The sequence below is a fragment of the Amblyomma americanum genome, chromosome 1 (assembly GCF_052857255.1).
Source record: "Amblyomma americanum isolate KBUSLIRL-KWMA chromosome 1, ASM5285725v1, whole genome shotgun sequence".
Lineage (NCBI taxonomy): Eukaryota > Metazoa > Arthropoda > Arachnida > Ixodida > Ixodidae > Amblyomma > Amblyomma americanum.
In genome coordinates, this window is record NC_135497.1 from 431,431,420 (window position 1) to 431,453,058 (window position 21,639).

The 21,639-nt window shown below is 47.4% G+C and overlaps 1 protein-coding gene across 16 annotated transcripts in view; it reads left to right on the plus strand.

The window, feature by feature from the left end:
• LOC144115879 (uncharacterized) overlaps window positions 1–21,639 on the plus strand; it is a 116,901-nt gene that overhangs the window by 72,270 nt on the left and 22,992 nt on the right. For 8 of the 16 annotated variants that reach the window (XM_077650480.1, XM_077650479.1, XM_077650478.1 and 5 more), the window contains 4 exons: window positions 3,070–3,144; window positions 16,093–16,167; window positions 19,425–19,578; window positions 19,963–19,995. In XM_077650480.1, the coding sequence (XP_077506606.1) occupies window positions 3,070–3,144; window positions 16,093–16,167; window positions 19,425–19,578; window positions 19,963–19,995 (337 nt within the window). The remainder of the gene's footprint in view (window positions 1–3,069; window positions 3,145–16,092; window positions 16,168–19,424; window positions 19,579–19,962; window positions 19,996–21,639) is intronic. The other 8 variants (XM_077650476.1, XM_077650481.1, XM_077650483.1 and 5 more) reach the window with 5 other exon arrangements.

Consider the following 21,639-nt stretch of genomic DNA (forward strand, 5'->3'; position numbering starts at 1 on the left):
CGGCATGGCCTTAAACTCGTAGAGTCCATCCGGTGTTATAAATGCGGTCTTCTCGCGGTCGCACTCATCCACTTCAATCTGCCAGTATCCACTCTCAAGTCGATGGACGAAAAATAGCGGGCATGACGGAGACGATCGAGAGTGTCGTTGATGCGATGTAGTGGATACACGTCCTTCTTGGTCACCTTATTGAGTTGCCTGTAGTCGACGCAAAATCAAAGGGTCCCGTCTTTTTTCTTGACCAGTACTACAGGGGCGGCCCATGGATTGTTGGATGGCTGGATGACGTCGCCGTTAATCATTTCGCGCACTTGCTCTTGTATGGCTTCCCTCTCCTTCAAGGAAACGCGGAACGATAGTCGGCGAATCGGGGGCGTCGCGGTATCGACAATAATTCTATGCTTGGCGACAGGCGTCTGGCGAACTCGGGATGTCGTCGCGAAACAGTTGTGGTACCGATGCAGTTCGCGTGTGTGGGCAGGCTCAAGCTTGGGATCGATGTCCAGGGGCAACATTGTAGGGTAACATAATCTAAGCGGGGCCTCCTCCTCAGGCAGCGCAACAGCTTCGCGAATGTCGCTAAGTTCTTCCAGTTGGGCTATAACTACCCCTTTCGTCAGGTGCTGCGGCTCGTTCCTGAAGTTGGTCACTAAAATGTTGGCATGCCCTCGTTCAACATTGGTGATCCCCCGCACTACACCAATTCCCCGCGTAAGTAGCATCTGGACACTTCCTTCGAGAACGCCTTCGCCACATGCGGTTGTATCGGCTCGGGCCGGAAGTAAACCTGTCAACAACGGCGGCAACTGAACATGGTCGGCATCAACTTTCATCGCAGCGCGAGGGGCCCGAGGAGGTATTGGTGATGGAGAACGTGCGTGGAGGGTCAACTTGTTCCTCCCTATGTCGATTACAGCGCCATACTCACGGAGAAAGTCCATGCCATGAATAACATCTTTGGAGCAATTCTCCAAGATCAAGAATGTGGCTGGGCATGTCTCACTGTGAATCTCAACGCGGGCAGTGCACTTGCCAAAAGGGTTTACGAGGTGACCTCCCGCAGTACGTATGGGCGGGCCGTCCCACTGGGTGGTAACCTTGCGAAGACGCTGAGAGAAGTTGCAGCTGAAGACCGAGTAATCGGCACCGGTGTCGACAAGCGCCGTTACGTCACGACCGTCGATTACAACGTGTACATTGCTAGAGCCCACAGAACAGTCTTCGCTTCCAAGGGTGCCATCAGTCGAGCGGGGACATTCCATCGTAGGCGGAGGTTCTTTACTGCATGCAACACCGGCAACACCACCTCCAGGCGTCGCCGCACTTAGTTTTCCCGAAGTGGCGAAAGGCTCTCATGGCGAGATCCGCGAGAAGGTGTGATGATTGGCGGGGCGGCGGCGACCGGGAGGTGCCAGATGGAGATGACACTGGCGATGGAGAGCGTCGAAGGTAGTCCTGTATCTCGCGGGGCTGTTCACCGTTGCGGGGGCGCGGATCTGCCCGGTTGAAACCTCGAAGGCCGAGTTCGCGGTACGGACAGTAGCGGTACATGTGGTCAGACTCACCGCAGTGGAAACACAGTGGCCTCCGGTCTGCAGTCCTCCAGATGTCTGTTTTCCTGCGGCCCAGCGGTTCCAGGCGTGCATCAGACAGGCGCACGAACTCTTGCCGTCGAGAGCCAGAATCGGCAGCGGTCTGGTACTGACGATGTACAGGAGATGGACGAAGGACGGCGGTGGCATTGCTGAGATGGTCGGTCGGCGGCAGCTACAATGGGTACGTCTTCGGACGCCAGCGCGTGTCGCAGTTCATCCCAAACAGCCGTCCCGATGGAGACAGATGCAGGCTGTTCAGGTTCTGGGAACAGCCTTTTCAGCTCCTCCCGGACGACGTCGTGGATAATTTTGCGAGCATCGGCAAGGCCAACACCGCTCAGGCCAGACAAAGCAAGACTTGAGACGACAGGAAGGGCGCTCAGACGCTGGAAGTGACTGGTTCATGTCGCCAATGCGTGCTCGATGTTGGTAGGTTCAGCGATGAATTCGGCCACTGTGGTAGGAGAGTTGCGGATGAGGCCTCCAAATATGTCATTTCGGACACCCCTCATCAAGGCCCGCACCTTCTCTTCAGTAGCCCGAGGGTCAGCGTGGGTTACGAGTGTGGAGCAGATCTTCAGCATGCTGTCGCCGGTGCTGGTTTGCGAATGTGCGTACCAGTTCGCTCTTGCACGTCTCCCATGATGTTAGCGAAGCCTCGTGGTTCTCGAACCAGTATTTCGCTGTGGCATCTAAGGAGAAGTACATGTTCTGCAGACATTGGTCGGGTGTCCACCCATTATGTCGAGCTACCCGTTCATAGTGCTGGACCCAGTCTTCAACACCATCAAGTCCATCGCCACGGAACGGGGCGACAGATCTTGGGGTGATAGGCACGTAGACGATCCTCGGCACAATCGCGGGGTCGGCTTGTGACTGGGACGGCATGGTGGCGTTGGTCGTCCCAGATGTCCTCGATCCCTGGGGCAAGGGTCGAATTCCGGCGCTTGGCTCTGCTGACGTCGGGTAGAGCGCGAACTTTTGTTTTTCCCGAGGGCTCCAGGAAAACCCGACGACCACGGCTTAGTACTGGGCTCGAATTGTGAGGCGGGGTGCGTTGCATGAGATGAGTTTCCCTGTACCTCCACCAAATGTCAATGCTTGCTTGACGTAGAGGCCGGCGGCGAGCACAGGTGGTGAGCACAGGTGGTGATAGCAGGAGCACAAGAACACAGGAACAGGCAGGTCTGCCAGCAGCAGCGTCGTCGTCGGCACGCGGCAATTGTTTAACTTTCTCTTCCCTACAGTATATCGTTATATATATTATATATCTGCTATCATTATAAGTGGATTACACTGTATATATACCACAAGTAACTAAGTGGAGTGGAATCATGTTGTTGAACTTACTTCATTTGAACATGTGGTTTATTTAGACTGATGCTTTAGTCCTATTAGAGTCTTATGTATTTCAATGAGAACAAATGCTAACCAATTTAAACATGAGAATAAATGCAGTGGTTTATTTGAACAGGTCGGTGCAGGCGATGTGCCCTCACCAACAAAGCATGACAACGCAGCAGATCACCCGCTTGCATCTGGCCTTAAAGTGAGTGACTGTGCACCACTAACCGTGGCAACCGATCTCGTGATTTTCATTGCGAACCAATCACTTGGCATTGTTTGCCATGACCGTTTGCCATCAGTGCATGCCACTTACCGCCAAATGAGTTCTTGCTGTCATTGAGTGCACCTTGCCTTTTGCACATTGCTCGATGTGGCACATTAACATCATCTGTAACGGCATGCCTGGCCATCCGTTGAAGGTCACTATAGATCCATCACGTGTGTTGAGTGTTGAGCACCTGCATGTGCACAAAAAGCCTAATGCATTGTGACTTGTCTCTGTTGAATATTGAAATTTTCGAATACCAATCGAATACGAATATGAAGAAAAACGGCTTCGAATATCGAATCGAATATCAAATATCTGTTCAGTACAAAAAAATTTTCAGAAAACGATGAGCAAGCAAACGTTGTTAGCCTATTTTTTTTTCAAAATAGTGTATGGTCTTTGCAACTAAAATAAACAAAACTAGACTGCCTCAGTACCATATAAAAAAACATGATGTGCGCAGAAATGTATACTACAGTCAAAACTCGATTTAACGAAAATCTCGATTTAACGAAGGTATCCTAATTCCCCCTCAGACGCCCATAGGGTTCAATGCTTTGACTAACCCGAAATAACGAAACCGATTCCGTGATCTGTCCCGATTTAACGAACCTTTTTTCGAGAAATAAAGGTGAAAAGGTGTTCATTTTTGGTCTATTTTGTAGACAGCACCCCAAAATTTATTGATTGCGAGTCAGCGGTAACAGCGCGGAGCATCTTCATCCCGTCGCTTTTTTCAAACTGCGCGGCGCAAAACGAGTTTTAATTTTGAGTCGAGCTCACGAGATGGCGCTAGCAGTAAAAAAGTTTCGTGCCACATTTCATAGATGGCGCTGTTGCAGATATAGGTTTCATTAACATGCAAGGTGGCAGGAATAGACTGAAATGGGAGGAAATAGAAGAACAGTTAAGACAGGAGGAATTAATGGTATATGGTTTAGCGGAAACACATCTTAGAGACATGGAGCAACCACCCTGTAACCCAGACTATGCATGGGAATATTGCAATAGAACAGAGGGCAGCAGAAAGGGAGGTGGAATTGGGGCATTCATTCATAAAAGTATGAATTTTCAAAGGGTTAGACTGGGATGCAGGGAACATTTATGGCTCAAAGGAACAGTGGCAGGCAAGCTAACACTCCTTGGCTTTGTATACCTGTGGACAGGGGTCAATGCCAAAGAGGAAAATAGGAAAATGTTAGAATGTATTGCAAGCGACATTGATGAGCTAGGAGGACAGGGCGAGATAATTATATTAGGTGACATGAATGCACACATAGAAGACCTGGATGGGTACACGGATTCGACAGGAAGCATGCTGCAGGACATGTGTGACAGGCATGATTTAGTTGTATGCAACAGCACCGAGAAGTGTGAAGGGCTCATAACATGGGAGGCGGGGAGTCTGCACTCGACGATAGATTATGCACTAATGTCACAGAGGATGTATAACAGATTAGGGGTAATGAGCATAGATGAAGATGGTTCCAGAAGTCTAGGTAGTGACCACAAGCGTATCAAGTTGAGCTTCAGAAGAAAAAGCAATGTAGGACTGAAGCAAGATGAACAATCAGGGGGAAATTTTTACTCAGAAAAGCAATTGGAAGTAGCAGCCAAAAGAATCGAGAAAGTAATTTTTGAGGATAGTGAAACAGAATGGACTTATACCAAATTAACTCGATTACTGGAGCTAGAGCTAGCTAAGGTGCAAGTAAAGCAAAAAGGGAAAAGATGCAAACCCAAGAGTTGGTGGGATGAGGAGGTCAAGAGGGCAATAGAAAAGCGCAAGGAAGCATCCAGAGAACACAGATATTCCAAGAAGAGGGGGGAACCAAAACCCGAAGTAGACAGAAAATGGGATACCTTCATAAAGTGTAGAAGGGACACATCCTATTTGATTAATGAGAAAATTAGAAGAAAGGGTGCCCAATGGATGTCAAAAGTAAATAAAAAGGATAGAAAAGCAGCCCAAAAATTCTGGAAACATCTAAATGCAATGAGTAATAAAACTAGGCTAGAACAAAGGTTTATTGTTACAGATGAGGGTATTCGACTAGAAGGGGATGAAGCAATAAAACACATAGGAACAAGGATGACGGAAAAATTTTCAGCAAAGCACGTGGTACATAATTTATCGAAGGAGGATAGACCGGTTACAGCAATAGCTTCACTTGAGCAAGGAGAGTGGGAAAGGGCAGAGAAGAAGGTTCCTAGTGGCACATCAACAGGGCCAGATGGTATCCCGATTATGTTGATAAAGAAGTTAGGACCAAAATCCAAGCAAACATTAATACAGGTAGTGAACAAAATGATAGTGGATGAGAGAGTCCCCGATGAATGGCGATTAAGTAGAATGAACATGATATATAAGGGAAAGGGGGACAAAGCAGACGTAAGTAACTATCGCCCCATAACAGTGACATCTGTGGTTTACAGGGTGGTGATGCAAATTATAAAAGATAGACTGCAGGCTTGGGTGGAGAACGAGGGGGTGTTAGGGGAACTACAGAATGGGTTCCGGAAACAAAGGAGGTTGGAGGACAATCTATTTTCATTGACACAGTGTATAGAAATTGCGGAAAAGGAACATAGGCCCTTATTGCTAGCATTTCTGGATATTAGGGGAGCCTATGACAACGTTACTCAGGAGCATTTGTGGGACATATTGGGCACATTGGATGTGGAAAATGGAGTATATAATCTTTTAAAAGATATATATAGAGGTAACAGAGTGCTCATAAAATGGGAAAAAAATGTATCAGGGCCTGTAGAGATACAGCGGGGGCTTAGACAAGGATGTCCTCTGTCCCCTTTGTTGTTCATGTTGTACCTGCAAGGTTTGGAAGCCAAGCTAGAGGGGAGCGGACTAGGCTTCAACCTATCTTTTTTCAAGCAAGGGGAATTGATTAAACAGACATTACCGGGACTAATATACGCGGACGATATAGTGATAATGGCTGACAACAAGGAAGACCTGCAGAAGTTGTTAGACATATGCAGTACAGAGGGAGATAGATTAGGCTTCAAGTATAGTAAGGAAAAATCTGCAGTCATGATATTTAATGAAGAGGGCGGCGAGCATAGAATACAGGAGTTCGTGCTAAAAGTAGTGAATGAGTACAAGTATCTTGGGGTGTGGATAAATAACAGTGTTGAGTATCTGACAGAGCATGAAAAATATGTAATGAATAAAGCTAGTAGGAATGCAGCTGTCATGAAAAATAGGGCACTGTGGAATTACAATAGGTATGAGGTGGTAAGAGGGATCTGGAAAGGGGTGATGGTCCCTAGCCTGACCTTCGGGAATGCGGTCCTGTGTATGAGGCCAGATGTTCAAGCAAGGCTGGAAATTAGGCAACGGGGAGTAGGGAGGTTAGCTTTGGGAGCACATGGCAATACACCAAATCAGGGGGTACAGGGAGATATGGGATGGGCGTCTTTCGAGAGCAGAGAGGCTAGCAGTAAGATAGCATTTGAGGAACGATTGAGAAGGATGGAGGAAAAGCGGTGCGCTAGGAAAGTTTTCAGATACCTGTATATAAAGAATGTTGACACGAAATGGAGAAAGCGAACTAGAAAATTGACAAGCAAATATCTGGACAGCAGTAAGGGGGCAAATCAGCATTTATCGGTTAAGAAAAAGGTTAAAGGAACAGAGAGAGCTTTGTGGAAAACAGGGATGCTGACGAAATCGGCACTGGAAACATACCGGACCTTTAAACAGGAAATTGTCAAAGAAAATATCTATGATAATTGTAGGGGAAGTTCTTTGTTGTTTGAGGCCAGGACTGGAGTTTTGCGGACTAAGACGTATAGTGTCAGGTACCAGGAGATAGACACTTTGTGCATTGCGTGCGGAGAGGAGGAGGAAACGGCTGAACACTTGATACTTTTCTGTAAAGGGCTTCACCCTACAGTGGAAGGCAGCGGGGCTGACTTACCCAAGGCATTGGGGTCTAGGGATAGTGAAGGGAAAGTGGATTTTAAGAGGTTAGAAGTAACCAAGCGAAGGTTATCTGATTGGTGGCTAAAAGCAAGACAGGAGTAAAATTCCACAAGACATGGCTAGGTGGCTTGAGCCACCGCCCGATGTAAAGGGTTCAGCCGTATCCATCCATCCATCCATCCATCCATCCATCCATCCATCCATGTTTTTTTGTGTGTGTGTTTGTGTGTTGTGCTCTGTGTTCGCTCTTGTGCGGATTTCCCCGTGCCTTTGAACGCACGTCTTTGTCAAGCTCAGCTTGTTAGGCCTCCATCAGTCTAGCCTTGCTATCGTGAACGCGGACGTGGTGTGTGCGAGCAAGCGCGCCGCTAAACCTCCTGACTAGCAGATGGAGCCCTGCAAGAAACGAAAAAGGCTTACCCTGGACGAGAAAGCGGACATAATTCGTGCTGTGACAAGTGGACAGAAATGTGACGTGGCTGCATCACATGGCATTCCAGCGAGTACTCTCTCCACAATATTGAAAGGGAAAGATGACATCCTCCGCGCCACTTCGTCGGGGAATCTCTCGCGCAAAAAAACGCTGAAGACCACTCCTCAAAGCAAAATGGAAGCGGCCCTCTTCGCCTGGTTTATGGATTTGCGGGCGAAGAATAGTATTCCCGTGAGTGGAGACCTGCTCCAACAAAAAGCTCGCTCTTTCGCGTGCTTGCTGGGCGACAACGAGTTCAAGGCAAGTCCCGGCTGGCTGTCGCACTTCAAAGAACGACACGGCATCGTCGGGAAAGTGCTTAGCGGTGAAGCGAGCAGCGTAAGCATGGCTGTAGTCGGCGACTGGCAGTCTGAAAACGTGCCCGACATTCTGGGAAAATATGCCCCCAGCGACGTCTACAACGCCGACGAGAGCGGTCTATTCTACCAAATGCTGCCTAAAAAAACACTCGCCCTGAAGGGGTAGGCGTGCCACGGCGGCAAACACAGCAAACAAAGGCTGACTCTTTTGCTGTGCGTCAACATGGACGGCACCGACAAACGAGACCCGCTTGTCATCGGAAAGAGTGCGAGGCCGCGCTGTTTTAAAGGCACCAAAAAGCTTCCTGTGAAGTACGTTGCCAATTCAAAGGCGTGGATGTCGCGTGCCATTTTCGCTACATGGCTGAAGGAATTTGACAGCGACATGTGTCGCCAGAAAAGGAAAGTGTGCCTGTTGCTGGATAACTGCATGGCCCACTACGTTGCAGAGGTCGAGCTGACCAGCGTGGAGCTCCGCTACTTCCCCCCAAACGCAACGTCCGTGATTCAGCCCTTGGATCAAGGGATAATTAATAGCGTGAAGTGCGCATACAAGCGTCGAGTCGTCGACAGAGTTCTCCTCAACCTGGAGCTGAAGCGCGAGATGAAAATAGATATTTTTATGGCGGTTGAGATGGTGGTGGCGGCTTGGAGAGCATTGAGGCCGTCGATAATTGTCAACTGCTTCAGGACTGCCGGTTTCGGTACACTAGGCCCTGAAACTGCCGAAGCTGGTCCGGACTGCGCGAGCACCGTGCACGAGGATGATGCCTGGGAACACCTTCGCTCAGTGGATGAAGTGCCCACAGGCATAAGTTTCTCAGACTACGTGAACGCCGACGCAAACGCAGTCACAACGGAAGTTTTGACTGATGCCGATATGTTGCGGCTTGTAGGAAGCGTGGAGGGAGTGACGGCTGAAGACGCTGCCGACGACCCTGCAGGTGCCGAAGCTCCCGTGCCGACACCAGGTCAGGTGATGGATGCTCTCGATCTGCTGCGACATTTTGCCGGCGCACACGAGGGGACGGAAGACGCGCTGGACGCACTTCAGACCTACGAGAAATCGGTGCGGCCGTTGCTCACAATGCGCACGCAGGCAAAGATCACCGACTTCTTTGGCGGAAAATAAATTTGTAGTCCCCTCGGGCCTTCCTTGTCGAGTAAGAATTTTTGTTGTTTCTTTTCATACGCGCTAGCGGCGCCGGTCGTGTTGTTGGCGCTACCCACTCGAAAGTAGCGCGGGGGGTCATGACGATGACCATACGGACCCCTAAAGATTGCGCTAGTTGTATGATTACCAACTTTGGCGCCAATTTGTCATTAGCTGTGTGGCTTGCCGTCCCGTCGGCGGTATTTAGGGAAGATTGTTGCGCCGCTAGCCGAACCGTCCTTTGGGTCGGTGCTACCGGCGTGAATTCGTCACGCGCGAGTGCGACGAAAAGTGAAAATGGTACGTGCTAACCGATACGACCGCGATAAGCTGGTACGGTTTATGCGGATGCAAAATACATTATGTTCAATTGGTGCTCAGTCGGGGACTTGACTTTACTACTTTTAAAACGAAAGTACTGTTTAAGCGGGTACGTTTTAACGAGGTTTTACTGTAATCGAATGTACTGAATTATGTGCCCAAGAAATGCCTCATTCAATTTAACGAAGTTCTCGATTTAACGAAATAATTCACGGCTCCCCTCAACTTCGTTAAATCGAGTTTTAACTGTACTTGATTAGACAGCATAACAGTATCCAGACTATAATGAGGTCATGCAAAACAAAATTCATAAAATGACAAGACTGGCAACAAAAAATAACATGATGACTATTAAACCTCATTCATTCGGAGTTCAAGGGACCGGAAGAAATGTCCGGTTCATCCGAAAGCCTCTGTTAATAAAATGGCCCCCCCCTCCCGAAAAAAAAAAATGCTGAAGATGCAGTAAGGCCTTCTGAGGCGGCTCCATCGCGCTAACACCTGTAAGCCCGTGACGAGCCCCCCGTTTTGGAGTGCTGGAAAAACAACACAAATTGAAGCAAGGGGCCGGGGAACAAATACTGGCGTCAGAGCGGCGAGGCGGTTTCTAAAAAGGAAAAAGAAATAAGCCGCGCGGAGCTGAGATTACACTATCGGCGAATGCGTGGGCCGACATTTGAAGTTGCCGCGGGGCAGCGGTGAAGCTCAGAAACCGAAACTACGCAGCCAGGCTATTTTTTTGCCCTAGCGACAGAGGCCTTCCGATTGTTGCCACGCCTGCCGTTACGCCCGCTAAAGAGGTGTGCGTGCGGGTAAAATGTACCATGCAATAGGCGATATTTTAACAGGATTGCCCTATTATGACTACTCGACGCGCCCCTTCAGGAGGCTGCCGCGCCATTCCGCATAGCGTAGTTTACAAAACGGGATGGCGAGTGTTCGGGAATTTTTCGAATGTTCAGAAATTCACGGATATCAATTTTCGAATATCAAACATATTCGATCCGTATTCGAAATTTCGAATATTCGTACACCCCTACTTTCGTATTATGCAACACGCCAGCCACATTCGAACGCATGATGGGTGCCCTTTTGCAAGACTTTAAGTGGTCCACCTGCCTGTGCTATCTTGATGACGTCATTGTCTTTTCGCCAACATTTTCCTGTCACCTCGTTGATCCTTTCTCTCTTTCGTCATGCCGGCCTCCTGCAGCTCAACTCTTCTGCTTCGCGCGCCGTCAGCTCACCATCTTGGGTCATGTCGTCAACAACACGGGGGTGTACCCTGTCCGAAGCTTCTTAGGGCTGTGCTCCTACTTTCGTCGATTTGTTGAAGGCTTCGCCGACATTGCACGGCCCCTCACCGACCTCCTGAAAAAAAAAAACGCCACCTTCATCTGGCGACCCGACCAAGCACAAGCGTTTTCCAACCTGATATTGAAGCTTACTACCACGCCAGTCCTGGCACGCTTCGATGTGACTGCTCCCACTGAAGTCCGCGCTGATGCCAGTGGCTACGACATCGGTGCTGTCCTCTCAGAGGCAATCCGGACAGCACCGTGTCATCGCCTACGCCAGCCGCCTCCTCTTTAGCCCGGAGCGGAATTACTCAATTACCGAACGTGACTGCTTTGCCCTTGTCTGGGCTGTTGGGAAATTCCGCCCATATTTTGTGGAAATACGGCGGGAGACAAAGCCTTTCGCCCCGCCCGCACTCCCACTGCGCGGATGCAGTGTTCCCACTCGCTAGCCGCGGATGGGGTTCGTGCTCGAGGGACAAAGAGAAGGGACGACAATAGCATTAACACTCATATGCTATTTATTACAGTTGCAATTAATACACAGAGCGGGCCAGCTAGCTACAAAACATTAACGATGCATTCCTCGAATATAGAAGGCTACATAAGAAGGACTTCCGACTTACCGGCTGGGGCAGGGGTGCGACTTCGGAGGTATTGGCGGCGAACGTTTGTATGCGCCGACAATGGCGGCCGGGTTTTTGTATGCGCGCCGCATTCTTGGGGCAAAGCCATTCCCTAGCATTTGCTGGGGAAGGCGACCAGAGCACGCATTTGCTGCGCTCGCTTTACTGCCTGGAATCAGAAGTCCAGTGGCAAGGCACAACGGATCCCCGTGCGCCTGCCGCGGAAGGTGGCGAGAGCGTGCGGCTGCAACCGCTCGTGACGCTGGCCGGATCCTGAAGAGACTCTGAGAATTCCGCGCAACCTATGAGGTGGCGCTCCCGTCGCTGTTCCCTTTCCCCCCATGAGAGAGACTTCCCTCCTCGCCCAACTGGTGCGGTCCTGATCGCAGACGATAAAGATGGGCCGCGTCGAAATGGAGGGGGAAGACAGGTTTCCACAATTTATATGGCTGCCCCTTTATAGTTATCACTGACCACTATGCGTTGTGCTGGCTCTCTTCCTTGAAAGACCCTTCAGGACGGTTTGGTCGTTGGGCATTGAGCCAGCAGCAGTACGATTACTCTGTACTCTACAAGTCTGATCACTTGCATGCCGATGCCGACTGCCTTTCCCGTTACCCCGTTGGCCCGTGTGACAATACTGGCACTTACAGTGAGGATGCTCTGTGCTCTCTCTCTGCCCTTGCTAACATGGCTGAAGAACAGCGCCAAGATGCCGAGCTGCGCTCAATTATCGACCGCCCCATTCAACCCTTCGATGCGTCACTTTGTGCTCCGTGATGGAGTTTTATACCGCAGGAGCCTTAACAAAGCTGGCCCAAACCTCCTCCTCGTAGCGCCCAAATACCTTCACACTGCAGTCCTCCAAAAGCTGCATGATCTCCCTGCTGCTGGTCACTTGGGTGTCTCCTGTACTTACAACCGCCTGCGCCGTCTATTCTTCTGACCCCGCCTCTACCGCTGTGTACGCTGCTATGTTGCTGCCTGCAGCGAGTGCCAGCGCCGGAAACGCCCCACCACTCTGTCAGCCGGTCTGCTTCAGACCATTGACCTCCCACTCGAACCATTCCATTGCGTCGGCTTAGACCTTTAGGGACCGTTTCCGGAATCCACCTCGGGAAGCAAATGGGTGGCTGTTGCTACAGACTACGCTACTCGTTATGCGATCATGCGGGCACTCTCCACCAGTACTGCTACTGATATTGCCGATTTTCTTTTGACTGACCTCATCTTACATCATGGTGCTCCTCGTAAATTTCTTACCGACCAAGGCCGATGCTTTCTCTCTGGAGTAGTTGCCGACATTCTTCGGTCATGCTCTACAAAACATAAGCTCACCACCGCCTACCACCCACAGACAAACGCCCTCACAGAACGCCTCAACTGCACTCTCACCGATATGCTGGCTATGTACGTTTCTCCGGACCATTGCAACTGGGATATCACTCTCCCCTATGCGACCTTCGCGTACAACTCCTCCCGCCATGACACTGCCGGTTACTCCCCTTTTTATCTTTTGTACAGCCGTGAGCCCCTCCTACCTCTGGACACGCTGCTTCCCTCTTCTACTGCTACGCCATCTGCATATGCCTACGACGCCATTGCTCGCGCTGACCACGCCCGCCAACTCGCACGCTCCCGGCTACTCGCTTCCCAGACCTCTCAGCAGGAATTCTACAACCGCCGTCACCATATGGTCTCCTTCTCCCCTGGCTCCCTCGTCCTGCTTTGGTCGCCATCTCGCCGCTCGGGGCTCTCTGAAAAACTTCTGTCCCGCTATATCGGCCCGTACCATGTCCTGCGCCAAGTCACCGCAGTAACCTACAAGATCACTCCGGCCTTCCCTGGTGCCACGTCCTCTCAGCATCAGACTGATATTGTGCACGTTTCCAGACTCAAACCTTACGTCTCGCAGTCCCCTACACTGCCCTGATGTACACCGGGACGGTGCCTTTTCAAACGGGGCGCCGTGCTACGGATAATCTTCGTAAAGACTACGTGGAGGAAGTGTCCGGTGCAGGCGCGAGATCTGCTCGGTGTTCGCTGTGATCTGTGCCCTGTGCTCCAGTCGTCCTTGTGCCCGCCTACACTTCGGGCCACGTAACAATATCTCTGGAAACATTTTTCGGAAAAGAATATTTGTTTATTTACTGTTATTACTTATAGTCCTGTTCACTTTTGGAAGTCCATAAAAAGAGGTTTGTTTTAATAGTGATAGCACATTTAGTAATTTTGAAATGCACTGTTTCTCCAGTGGTACCATCCAGACTTCTGGATACTACCAATGGTGTAGTCTATGTGACACTATTCACGACTGCTGGCAACCATCTCATCCATACATTCTTCGTCTTTGGACTCACTGTCGTCTAGAGCGCTGTCACCGTCTTCTTCTCTTGAAGGATGAAACACAAAGTCGATATCCTCATCACTTGCGATGCCATCATGTGGTGGATAGTGATCTGCACTAGAACATTGCATGGATGATGCCATATTTGTTTGAAAGCAGAGGAAATATATTACTCATGCTAAGAGATGCCCTCAACACATAAGGAATACCTGCTGCCATCTACTATGAGAAATATTACTGAATAAAAGCACTGATATCAGAATGGCTACTGCCATCTATGTTGTTCATGGAAAAACACCCTTTGACAACTTTTGGTCGTGAAAATCCATTCAGAAAATAGCGAAATACCCATGACAAGGTCAGCTCGTCATAAAGCAAACTGCGACAAATGCTTGTGATGAGCTGAGCTTGTCCAGAGCTTAAAGAGTTAATTACTAACACCATCTGCCAGAGTGACGAGCACTGTCATTGCAGTCTTTTGAATGACTAATGGCTTTTTGTTCCACTGCTATCTAGCGTCAGCCTTTATTTGAGGTATTCACTTGCTTTTTCTGTGTTTTTCTCTTCCTTTCGCGTTTACGTTCCCGACGTTTAGTTCTGTATACTAGTTTCCTTCTGTAGTTATCACTTCTCAGTAGTGCATTACTTTGCATCACAGAAGTGTCACCAGTGTGTGGAGGAATCGCATTAATACAGTCGATCCCAGATATATCAAATTATTGTTTACCTCGAACAGTCAGAACTTCCCATTGAAAATTGCGTGCAAATATATTCAGCGCTCCCACGATCAGATTTCGCATATATAGACGGATCAGCTGCGCGACCTTGGGCACTTGCTGGAAGCACTAGCGCTGTAAAACCGTGTGACAAGGAGTATGTGGAGTGCGCCAGAGGGTAGCCTTCGAATTCTCATACTCACTGTCCATGTGACACCACGGTCTTGCAAAAAGGCAGCATTCATTGCACAGTTTGTCGTGCATCAAAGCCAACCTAACATCTGAAGCCCAGTGGTGGCTTTTCTCTGGCGTGCTTCACTGCCAATGGCATTGCGGAAACCAAGTGTGCCTTAATTTTAGTGAGATTTTTTTTTCTACCGTAACAGGGTAAATCAGTAACAAGATTAGACCTCTTATGATAGGTTGTGGCTAGTTCCAAAGCACCTTCCGCTGGGGCTTTGATGAGGAGCATATTAGGCCTAGCGACGCCTGGCGAGCATCGTGTAGTTAGTTGAATGCCGGCATCACTAGCATGTGTGCAGTGTATTCTTGTTTATAGGTTAGAGATAAGATTATCCGTGCCATTTTTTATATATCGAACTATTTTGCAATCCTCTTTGGGGTCTATATATCCAGGGTCAACTACAGTGCATTCCACTTATAACAATATTGAGGAAACCGGAAAATCTGATCATGTTAACTGATTATTGTTATATCTGGACAGCATCTGATCGTGTTAACTGATTATCGTTATATCTGGACAGGCAAAAAAAAGCAAGAACAACACACCTATGTATTCCCCATGCATATAGGCTCTGCCACCGGCGCTCCGTCAAGGGCGCACAGCGTCAACGCCAAGTTCGCCCAGCGAGCCTGCCCCACTCCCTCCAGAGCACCCATCAAAAGATTAACACATCCCGATGTTATCAGCACACAGCATCTTGGCACGCTGGCAGGGTCTGCCCTGCGGACAGTGTGAAACGGGGAAACGCACAAAGATAAGCTAGTGCTGAAAAAAAAGTAAACTCTCAACCATCTCAAAACAGAACTGGGGGAAGGGATTTACAGATATTGCCTTGCGCTTAGTCGGCGTCACTTTATACCCAGTTCAGAAATGCACAAACAGGCGGAAGCTACGTTTGTGTGAGACAGCATTACGCGGCAGCCGCCAAGCAAGCGCCTCCCTACAATGATTGTGGCAACGATAGCCCATGGCCGTAGGCAACGCTCCCCCCACGAATTTAACCATGCAGATGAATTGGTGGAGTTCTTATGTCATTCGCTTGCAAGCATTTTATTTTTTTCAAAGTTTCAGACAAATTTTGGTTGTGAATACCTTCCGGGCGACCAAAATTCAGTCGCGTTTTTCGTTATTTCGCCATAATTGTATCGTTGTGTGTAAGGTTTATTTTTGCATAGGGTCAATTGGAGAATTGATAAATCAAAAGAATTTGATTGTAAGAAGCGATATATCATTATATCTGGTATCATTATAAGTGGATTACACTTTCTATATACCACAAGTAACTAAGTGGAGTGAAATCATGTTATTGAGCGTGCTTCATTTGAACATCTGGTTTATTTAGACTGATGCTTTGTCCTATCAGAGTCTTATGTATTTCAATGAGAACAAATGGTAAGGAATTGAAACATGAGAATATATGCAATGGTTTATTTGAACAGGTCGGTGCAGGCGACGTGCCCTCACCAACAAAGCATGACAACGCAGCAGATCGCCCGCTTGCATCTTGCCCTAAAGTGAGCGACTGTGCACCACTAACCGTGGCAGCCGATCCCGTGATTTGTCTTGCGAACACAAACTTATTGCTTGGTATTATCTGCCATGACTGTTTGCCATCAGTGCATGCCACTTACCACCAAATGAGTTGTTGCGGTTCACTGTGTGCACCTTGCCTTTTCACATTGCTCTATGTGGCACATGAGCAGCTGCATGTGCACAAAACGCCTAATGCATTGTGACTTGTCTGTAGTGCAGTTACCCATGCAGTGCAGTGCAACGTGCCCTAACTTCATGCAGGCTCCTTTGTGTTCAAACTCCCATGTTTTTTAATAAACTTTCGGTCCCCTTTGAGTTGGAGATGAAATTCCGTCACACATTACGTTAGCACCTTGTGTTTTGTGGCCTTGGTTGCCTTGTGTAGCACTAAAACCAAGCCACGACTATCATTAGTGCCACAAGCCCTTCCATGTGTGTTTCTTTAGTGCATCATGCGGCCTGAAAACTCAATCATGCAGCAGTGAAACTGCATAAAAAGCAGGGCTAACTCCATTAGTGGCAGAGGAGGAGGAACAACTTTATTTAAAAAGGAAAGGTCCCCAAGCGTGGGCTCCAACTTGTCCAGGAGTCCATGGACCTGTGGCTCACGTAGAGCTCTGTCCACTAGCCATGTTTTTCTAGCTTGTTGAGCAGCCCGTAGAACTGGCAGGTGACTCACCTATTCAAAATAGGTCAGCTTCAATGGTGCCACATTCTGAGCAATTGGGGCCACTTCTGGACTAGTAATGCCATTCAATATGCTGCAGAAGGACTGTACTGCAGTTTCAAAGTCAGTTTCGTCAGCCATGTGGGGTAGTATTTTAAACTTTGCATGAAACCTGGCAGCGCGGAGTGATCACGCAAGCATGGCGCCCAAGATGGCATCCTCTTCTTGCACTGATCCTGCTCAGCAGTGGTGGCGTTCTTGCGGTTTCGCAGCATTGACACTTGGCTCTGTAGGTACAAGCGACAGCTTTGTGGGAAAAGATAACATTCATTCGTCTTATTTTGGTTTGGACAGTGATGATTGTTCATACCAGCCCAGACTGTCGACAGGTGCCCTTCTGTAACTTTCGTACTTGCCCTTGCTAAGGAGATTCGCTGCTTTCAGGGCCCCTCTGAATCTGAAAGTAGTGGGCATGTTCTGAACGATTCAGTGCCACCAGCAGTGTAAAGGGCACAGCTATCCTTAAGATGGCTTGAATTCCACCTTGGCACTGCACTGCGGAGTAGCCCAAAGCGCTGTGCACAAGCTAATCATTTTTTTTTTTTTGCTCTTCAGAAAGTTTAGAATGAAGATTTAGGTAACTTGGATATTCATTTTTGGTATAGTAGTGCACAAAATCCATATTCTAGATTTTTGTATTCTCTTATTTTTTGAACAGATATGTTAATAATTTTGTGACTTTTTGTGAGTCTCAAATTTTGCAAGTCAAAGATTTTTTTTTCTTTCGAAAGCGACATATATCTTGTTTGTTTCTTCATATTGTTGAAAAGAGAATTCAATTAGTTACACTGTGATGATCTGCAGTAAAGAAAAAATTTTAATTAATCGGTATAAGAAGATTTTATGCACGCCGCCTTGAAATTGCCTGTTTTCCTGTTGTAAGAAAAGTGTTGACCCCTGAAGGGCTTATTTAAATAAAAAGGGGACCACAATGACTCAATTTTATTAATGACATGAAATGCTTCGATAACATTTTTAGAACACAAGTACATCTCTGGAAACATTTTTTGGCAAAGAACAATTGTTTATTTACTGTTATTACTTATAGTCCTGTTCACTTCTGGAAGTCTGTAAAAAAACAGATTGGTTTTAATAGTAGTAGTATATTTAGTAATTTTGAAATGCACTGTTTCTCCACTGATACCATCTAGACTTCTGGATACTACCAATGGTATAGTCTATGACACTATTCACGACTGCTGGCCACGATCTCATCCATACATTCGTCGTCTTTGGACTCACTGCTGTCTAGAGCACCGTCATTGTCTTCTTCGCTTGTAGGATGAAACACAAAGTCGATATCCTCATCACTTGCGATGCCATCATCTGGTGGATAGCGATCTGCACTAGAACATTGCATGGATGATGCCATGTTTGTTTGAAAGCGGAGGAAATATATTACTCATGCTAACAGATGCCCTCATGCTAACAGAAGACAACATTCATAGCAGATGCCCTGCCACCATCTACTATGAAAAATATTACTCAATAAAATCAAACGATATCAGAACGGCTACTGCCATCTTCCTATGTTGTACATGGAAAAACACCCTTTGACAACTTGTGGTAGTGAAAGTGCATTCAGAAAATAGCGAAATACTCATGGCTAGGTCAGCTTGTAATGAAGCAAACAGTGACAATTGCTCGTGATGAGCCAAGGTTGTCCAGAGCCTGGTCTTGAAAACAAAATTTTATTAATGTAGTCATAATTATGAAATCTTCAGGGAACATGTATTTTTGCACGCTGATTCTAAATATGTCATTTAATATAGTGTAAAAGGATTTCCTGAGAACTTATGTAATTTTTATGCAGGAATGCAGTAAGGGTAAAATTATCATCCTGGCTATCATAGAACTTGAGTTGCAGGTTATATAAGCTGCCACATCAGAAACGGGAATACATACTTTTCTTCGCATTTCTGAAGCGACAACTTCAAAACTGTGTAGTTTCAGTTCTATGATAGGCAGGAAGACAATTTTTCCCTTATTGCATTACTTGTTACCAAGAGAACCCAATGGCATACATATCAGCAAATTTCCCACAGCAAATTTTTTTTAAGTTGTTCACAAAATACATGCACAAAGATTACATAAGTACGCAAGGAATTCTTTTACATAAAATTGAATGACATATTGAGAATCGGCACACAAAAATACATGTTCCCTGAAAATTTCTTAACTGTGACTTCATTAATAAAAATTCTTTTTTTCAAGACCAGGCTCCCCCCTTAAGGAGTTAATTGCTTACACTGTCTGCCAGAGTTAGATGCACTGTCAATGCATGCTTTTAAATGGCTGTTGGTTTTATGTTGCACTGCTATCTAGCATCAGCCTTTCTTTAAGGCATTTTCTCTTCCTTTCGTGTTTACATTCCCGATGTTTGGTTCTGCATACTAGTGTCCTTCATTAGGTATTGTCAAGAGTGCATTACTGTGCATCACTGCGGTGTCACTAGTGCGTGGAGGTAGCTGTCTTTCTTCGCTTTTCCAATCCATGTGGTGTTTTCTGCAGCGAGACTGTATGAGCCCACCTGAACTGCTCAAATCCTGGTCAGCCATGCACCTCGCAATAAAGAAGGCCCAGTCTGCACCGGGGCTGCCTGTGCGTCCATGGGGCCGTGTTAGGGAGGTATCACCACTACTCGGAAGTCTCAACAACAGGGCGCGTGAGTGGGGTCAAGCATATTCCTTGTCATCATTATCTTTGCGTCTCACCACAAATTTTCTTATTTTTATTTTCATTACCTCAGTGACTCTGGGGTGTGGTATATTTCTTGAGGGGTGTGTGTTGTAAACTTCATTTGGCAAACATTTCTTCGGCTGATTTATTGTTGACATTGCATTGATGATCATATTATTATGTCGGTCTTGGCCACTGCATGTTTTCAGTTGATTATGGTGCTTACATCACGTGAGCAGAGCCACCTTCCCATTGAAAATCTGTGACAACAACCATCTATTTTGAAATTCCTTAGCTAACGTTGTATAATTAGGAGGGACCTTTCTGTATGTTTTACAGCAGTTGCTCCTTTTTCTGTTTTATGTTATAGGCACTTCAATCTGTAATGCCTCTGGTCCTGTGGGTAAGTAAATAATTCCCTGTCGACTGAGAGTACACTGAGGAAAGAGTTGCACAGTCGGTGATCCCGTGAGAATGACATTCGTAGTATTATGTCATCGTGACTAAGAATGGCATGAGGTTCACTCATTCATCGGCTGAGCTGTTGCTTGATTTTTTGGGGGCCATAAGCCTTCAAGATTAAACCATGTTTCTGTCTAGTCTTTCTTGGGTTGTCGCTTTGTCCACTATTGTTGGCATTTTGAAACATCCTTGGACCAGGAATTTTGGTGCATCTTTGGGCCACCACCAGTTAGCAAAAATGGTATTTGAATTGCTTGGCTGCTCAGATGTTTAACTGCAGATAGGGAACCTTACACAGTTTGCATTTTTGAGCTGCAGAGTAAGAAAAAATGAAAGAGAGAAACAGGCAGTTGTGAAGACAGAAGATGCAAAGGAGCCTGCGTAAGTGCGTTGTTTTCAGGCTTATGTCATGCTCGGGGTCATGACATGAGCTGTTTGAAATGGTTGAGGTATGTGAGGTGCATTGTAGCTGAACCTTATGTGGTATTGGGGTGTTGGCCTCTACCCCCTTCCCTTGCAGTGAGAAAAATGGTGGCTCTGGATCCTAATATGCAGGTGAAGTAGCAGCAAGGCTGGTAAACTTTGGCATGGATGAGCCTTACAGGCCTCCACCTGGACAGGGTCCGACCCTTTCGACATGCGCTCTTTTGCATCCAGAGCACAGCTACCATAGACTGGACTGCATTCATTGTCATCAGAGGGCACAGGTCACTCGGCGGATGCATGCAAGGTTGACACAAAGGCGAGGTCAGGCCCACTATGGCAGTGTGTTTACATAGCATTTAACAACGCGTATGTGGAGCAGCGTTGGTTGGGGTCACCAGCACGTGGCAAGGGATGGAAAAGTGGACGTGATGCTACAGGGGCTGCCAGAGGAACTTGTGCTGGTGCCCTAAGCATCATATATTCGTCAGTGAAGTGCTGTGGAACCCAAGCAGGGAGGAGCAGGTTCAGTTGAATGCAGCCATGCCTGAAACCTCAAACCTCTTCTGGAACACTTGGTATATGCTGCCCATATGTAGCGGAAAAGCTGACCCACAAAGCTCAAAACGGGTACTGCACTGGATGTCCTATGCAGCTAGGGATCTCTAAATGGAAATGTGTGGCTGTACCAACCTAAGCTTTGAATCTGATATTTGCAAATGAGTGGCAGTGCACTGTTGCGCAAGTTGTACACAAGTGTAGCTCAATCTCAACACATGCTGAGGGGCAACAGAGTCACAGCTCTGTTTGATTAGTGTTGGCAGAAGGGTGTAGTGCCTTTGCTTGGATGGCATACAGCTACTCCCCCACGAACTAACTTCTTGAACAGCTGCTGAAAGGTGCTGATTGCTGTAACACATATCAATCAATCAATACTTTATTCAACATCATCAGGATGTTGGGTGCGCCGGCAAAAAGCCAGTGATGAGGCTTGACGAGGCCGACGCACCCTACAGAGGCAGTTTGGTAGTGACACACATAAACAACAAAAGAAAGAAAGAAACCAAGTTGATACAGAGAAGATCATGGATTAACATTCGAACATTTAGGGCATGAGGTAGTACAGTTATCAATCAGTTGTTCGTTAACTCTGATTCATCAT